Source organism: Pinus tabuliformis, chromosome 1_1 (genome assembly GCF_031772625.1).
Source record: "Pinus tabuliformis cultivar Carrire ecotype Pingquan chromosome 1_1, CPIR1, whole genome shotgun sequence".
NCBI classification, from domain to species: Eukaryota; Viridiplantae; Streptophyta; class Pinopsida; order Pinales; family Pinaceae; genus Pinus; species Pinus tabuliformis.
Genome location: NC_142297.1, coordinates 536,908,799 through 536,914,572, shown reverse-complemented (window position 1 = coordinate 536,914,572; position 5,774 = coordinate 536,908,799). Strand labels below are relative to the sequence as shown.

The 5,774-nt window shown below is 36.8% G+C and overlaps 1 protein-coding gene across 1 annotated transcript; it reads left to right on the top strand.

The window, feature by feature from the left end:
• Nucleotides 1-2,518: 2,518 nt before the first annotated feature.
• LOC149214164 (phospholipase A1-Igamma2, chloroplastic-like) lies at nucleotides 2,519-3,786 on the top strand. Its single transcript, XM_089389312.1, has 4 exons — nucleotides 2,519-2,661; nucleotides 2,788-3,083; nucleotides 3,249-3,417; nucleotides 3,519-3,786. Exons 1-4 carry the CDS (start codon nucleotides 2,519-2,521, stop codon nucleotides 3,784-3,786), a joined length of 876 nt encoding a protein of 291 aa, XP_089245438.1.
• Nucleotides 3,787-5,774: the final 1,988 nt, after the last annotated feature.

Sequence of the window (5,774 nt, the reverse complement as noted above, 5' to 3'; positions counted from 1 at the left end):
TGTCAAGAGGAAGGTGCTCTTCAGCATAGTCTCAGGTGAATCCCTCTGTCAAGAGGAAGGTGCTCTTTAGCACAGTCTCAGGTAAATCCCTCTGTTAAGAGGAAGACAACTTTGATTGTTTGTGGAACTGCATGTGAAGCAGTGTTGGTGAATCCCTCTATGTGAGGAAGATATTTTTGTAACAGCAGTTGGTGAATCCCTCTATGTGAGGAAGATATTTTTGTAACAACAGTTGGTGAATCCCTCTATGTGAGGAAGATGTCTTTGTAACAACAGTGTTGGTGAATCCCTCTATGTGAGGAAGTGTTTGGGTATGACAGAATGCCCAACAGTTGAAATTAAAGGGGAGTGTTGAAAATGTAATTTCAACCGCGTCCATTCGTTTGTACAACGCCGAAAACCGCCTAAGCAAAACCACTTAAAGCTATCGGACCGCCTTTGGTCATTTGGCTGTTTCCGGACAGTGGACTCCGATACAATGTAATGCAGCCACATGGTCCTCTACATACGTCAGCAGAACTGACTTTTCGGACGCTAATGTTCAGCACAAAGGAGCCTCCCGAAATCTTTGTCCACCGTCTGATTCACTTCATTGTTCTCCGCCGTCGATTGCCTCAAACCTGCATACGAGCGAGCAATTAAATGCATTGCGTGGAGTAAATCAAACGTTTGAGTCTGACTGTCGGTCCTATCTGCAAAGGGAATTAAATGGAATTTAAACCTGGTTCGTAAGTTTTGGCAGAACATTAAATTTCAATTACACGGAGGTATGGGCAAGCCAACATATATTTAAAATGATTTTGTATATGTTTTGTAAAAATGTTTTATATATATAATGAGCCAAACGAAACGTGCTCTGTGTGTTGACCATTTTTGTAATACGCAAAAAAAACTCGTGTCTGTAAAAAAAAAGGGGGTTTGCACAGCTGTGCGAATAGAAATTACAAAAGGTCCATCGTTATTGAAATGCACAGCAGTGCATAAAAAAAACCAGTTGCTCATTGTAATGTAAAGCGTGTAGTGTGAGAGAGGATGCTCATTGTAATGTAAAGCGTGTAGTGTGAGAGAGGATGGATAATGCACAGCAGTGCTATCCGCGAAGAACAGGGGAGCCCATATGGTAATTGTATGTCCTTTTGTTGACCTGTGGTGAAGCAAGATTATTGCACAACAATGCATAAAGAAAAACAGGGAGAGCATATGTTTCTGTAATTTCTTTTAATGTGAAACAAAAGAACAGAGGTTGAAATGTATTTTGGGTGTTGTCCAAACAAAGGGGAAGCAAACGAATGAAGAATCATATGGTGTGATTAAAGTTTTTTTTTGTGAATGTAATGTTAAATTTTACTGCATATGTAAAAATAGTGTTACAATAGTAATGTAAAAGGGTTTTACAGCAGTAAATAAAAATGGGTTTTTACACACCAGCAGTGTAGGAGACAGAGTTTTATTTTTGTTGGCTGAAAGTTATTTTTGGTAAATCCCTCTTAGTGAAAGAGGATGAATATGTATCAGGTATTATATTTTAATGAATAGAAATCTTTTTATGGTGGTGTAATACTCTGTTCTCAGTCATTTTTTTAAGCTTCCCTGTACACAAAAAATCATGTGGAGCAAAGGAAACAGAGCATTGTCTCTGTGTGTGTTCAGTTTGTTTGTTTTTGGGATTTTATCAGAAAAATCCCCAACAGCGTATGCATAAAGAACTCTGCATGGGCGTTCAAAATTCAAATAGGAAGGACTGCGTTAGCCATCCTATCTACAGAATTTTAATGACTGCTCGTTCTCGTCAGTCCGGGTGAGCCCCTAGCAATATGGATACAGATGGATAAGGATGTGAAGTGATTGCTAGTTTTCCGACTTTCGCAGAGACGGGTTGCCCTGTTTATGTAACCGGATGGCAACGGAGATGAGAGGGGGCCATCTGGCCACGTCAACAAGCCCAAACAACCTGCAATCGAGATAAGCTCGGCGCTGCCGGACATGCACGTGCCGGACTAAATCGAACGATCTCCCACCAAACAATTTGTCCAATGACATGACAGAGGTGGAACCCCAAATTTTCTGGCAACCTTCAAGGATGATGAGAAATATGTAAATCATACGTCCGTACGTTTGAACAATTCGTGATATTTTGTTGAAGCCAGGAATTTGCAGTTAATTTAGTATCGGCAGATCGCAGAGAATTCTTATGCTTATCCGACCATGTCAAATTTTACAAATTCAAAGTCAAACGTGCGTGTTTCTGCAAATTATCATATCCACACAGCACCACGCTCTGATCTGTGTTATATAAAGCCACATAATCTATGGAAAGATACGTACTTGCACATAACATTGCAAATCTCTTTAGTACGTAAAACTGGTGAAGCTAAGCCCTGGTTAGCCCCCCTGCTCTTCACTTGATCACGACATTGCAATTCAGAAATCTTAGATATGCTATCGCTACAATCAGAAAAGATGACGAAGGATGTTCAGAAATTGTTTAGAATGCGATATATGTTTAGAATGCGATAGGATGAGGGTAAGCTTCGAAGGTAATCAGCTGCATCAAGAATTCCGGGCACCAAAATCAATCGCTGGCTGTTCAAGTGGGATTCATCACACGGGACTGCTTGCCGATATGTGGCAAGATATCCAAGAAGCAAACTGGTGGAATGGGTTATTAGATCCAATGAATCCAGTTTTGAAAGCAGAGATACTTAGATAAGGTGATTACGCACAGTTATGCTATGATGCATTCGATAGTAAACCTTGCATGAGTTATTATGGTGGGTGTAAATACAGCCCTGATGAATTATTTTATAGTAACTGTAACGTGGCCGGTAATTTGCAAGCTGAGACTGATATTATATTTGGGAGGCAGATAGAGCAACCAATTTGCATTGCCTTAATTGCGGTCTGCACAGATGCTCAACAAATACGAAGAGCGGGCCGGAGAGATATTATAATAGCGTGGAGAGGAACCCAAACATGTCAAGAATGGATACAAGATATCACAGATTTTTTAGTTCCTGCTCGATTCTCAACTACTAATGGTCTAAACGACAAGGGCGTCCGAGTAGAGAAGGGATCTCTGAACTGTTATTTTTCTACAGGAGAGACTGTTCGTTCAGAAATTATAAGACTCTTAGATAGATAAAATGACGAGGCCTTGAGTGTTACTTTGACTGGGCACAGTTTAGGAGTTGCTCTCGCAACCTTATGCGCATATGACGTTAAGCAAATTCTGAACTTACATTCACCAGCACGCCCTATACCTGTTACTGTGTTTGCATTCGCCTCTCCGCGCGTAGGGAATCTAGCATTCGCCCAAAAAATGGATGAACTTGGCGTTAAGGTGCTTCGTTTGGTGAATAAGAACGATATTGTTCCCAAATTTCGTGGACTTGTTGTGAATGAGAGTTCATGGGGATGGTTCAGAAAATTGTTGAATTGGCTTCCCTGGACATATTTTCATGCGAGGGTCGAAGTTGTTTAGGATAACAAAAACTCCCCTTTTCTGAACATACCTGCAGTGTTGCTAACGCGCACAATTTAGAGGTATATCTTCATCTGATCGACGGTTATGTGGGAGAGGGTAAACCTTCCAAATCTTCTGGAAGAGACCCTGCTGTTGTCAATAAGAGCTCCGGCTTACTCATCGATGACTTTGGCATTCGTCCGCATTGGTTCCAGCAGCAACAGGAAGATGGAATTTGCAATGCTGAATATGGCTACTCTATTCCCATGAAAATGTTGCTGATGGAATTTGCAATGCTGAATATGGCTACTCTATTCCCATGAAAAAATGTCTCCCGTTGTTTCCAAGGTGCATACGGCCTTTGTCAACTGTATTTATCATAAGAATGAGGTTGTCAGCAAATCAGTAGGCTGTCAGCGTAAAAAGGGTTAGTTGGTCACGCAATCTGTGATTATAAAATAGATAAGACAAATCAAAATTATTCCACTATTGTTAGGGCGTAGGAATCTCCATTGAATAAGAGGGCCCGGCAGGAATATATGTTCGATGACCATAATAGTATTTATTATTTTACCATCATCAATTGAAACGGCTTGCTAGATGCTAAGGCCATGTGGGAAACAAGATGCACTCACGAGCAGAGGAATCAATAAGTATTTTAACGTAAAGTAATACATGTTATGTAAGTTTGGGATATACTAGAGGAATATGGTATACAAAGTATTTAGACTTACATGTAATTATATTAATCGATTATTAGGTTTTACATTATGAAAATTCAATTATAATTTAAAAATATGAATATTGTGTGTTCGGTAATTAAATATTTATTTATAGATAAAGGATGTTAATTTAATTTAATTAAAAATTATCTAAATTTTAACGAAAATATTTTTTATTAAATTGGACAAAGCAATTACAATGTGCAATTATTAAATTTTGATTAAATTATTAGGAATAAAGAAAAATTTAGACAATAATAAAATATTATAAAATCAAAAGTTAAGAAGAAATTAAATTGTAAGGATAAAAGAAAATTAAAATATGATGAAAAGATGATTAACTTTGACTTATAAAATTAAAAGTATCTATTTATTTTGACTAGCATAAATAAGAGTATGGACATTATTAAAATAAAATTTGATTCTCAAAAGCTCTATAGTGAAAGTAGGTATTATACAATTTCCAAAGCACCATGGATTGGAAAAATCTCTCATCCTTATAGCATTAAGAAGGATGAAGATGAAAAATAAAAATGTCTTCGAAATACTCATATTAGACCTCAATTTCAAAATATTTGTCATAATATCAATCTTCATAACCTTCTAATCCATCAAAACTATGGTGATCCTAGAACATCTGGGCAAGGAATGTAACATCACATCAAAGAGTGCCTCAACCATCGTCCATTTAAAATCCCGTAAAATTTCCAAAATCAAAAATTATACTTTAAAAAATAACCATCATACTAATTCACTTATTTATTCATTAATTTTACATAATTTTTTTTTATAAAAAAATTAACATATTCAAAATAAAATCTCCTCTTTTATTCTTCCTACCGAAAAAACAAATGTTTTTAACGTATACCCTTTGTATGAAGAAATTCTAACATAAGTACTTATTAATAAAAAACTTTAAAATACATACAAAATTTTAAAAATAAATAAATTAGGAAAGTGAGAAATCATTATCGCTTAAATTTTCATATAAATCTATAAAAAATAAATGTTGTTACTCAATTTCTCCATCCTTATCGGTTGTGTTAACAACCGATAGTACCAATTCTTACACCATATTCTAAAAGGCTCACTAACCATATGCTTGAGCTGTATGCATTTCTTCCTCAACCCTAGCATTTTTTATCAAAGTGGTTTCGCTGACCCTTGAATCATCATCCTATGTTTGTATATTTGATGTTGTGTTATAAATGATCAACTTATTCTCCGAAGTCAAAATCTACTAGGCCCTCCTTTTCCTTTTTAGTTCTTGTACTGCATCATGAGCATCTCCGTTCATACTTGTCGCTCTAGTTCTTTGTAACAAAATTCCTTAATAGATTAAAAATTGTTGTGTTCTCTCCACATGCCAATAATTCCACGACTTAGATGAAAACAAGTAGAAGTTGTCCAGAGCATAGAAACTCCGTTCCGGGTTCTCAGTGATGTCTATTCATTCTTGAATTCACTAAACTCGGTGGGAAATAGGAAACCCGCTATTCCATACATGTCAAAATACCAAATGAGATTTCAAGGTGAAGCTCACATAGCGTAGATCTTATAGCTAAACCACGAAGTCAATTCAAGTAAGT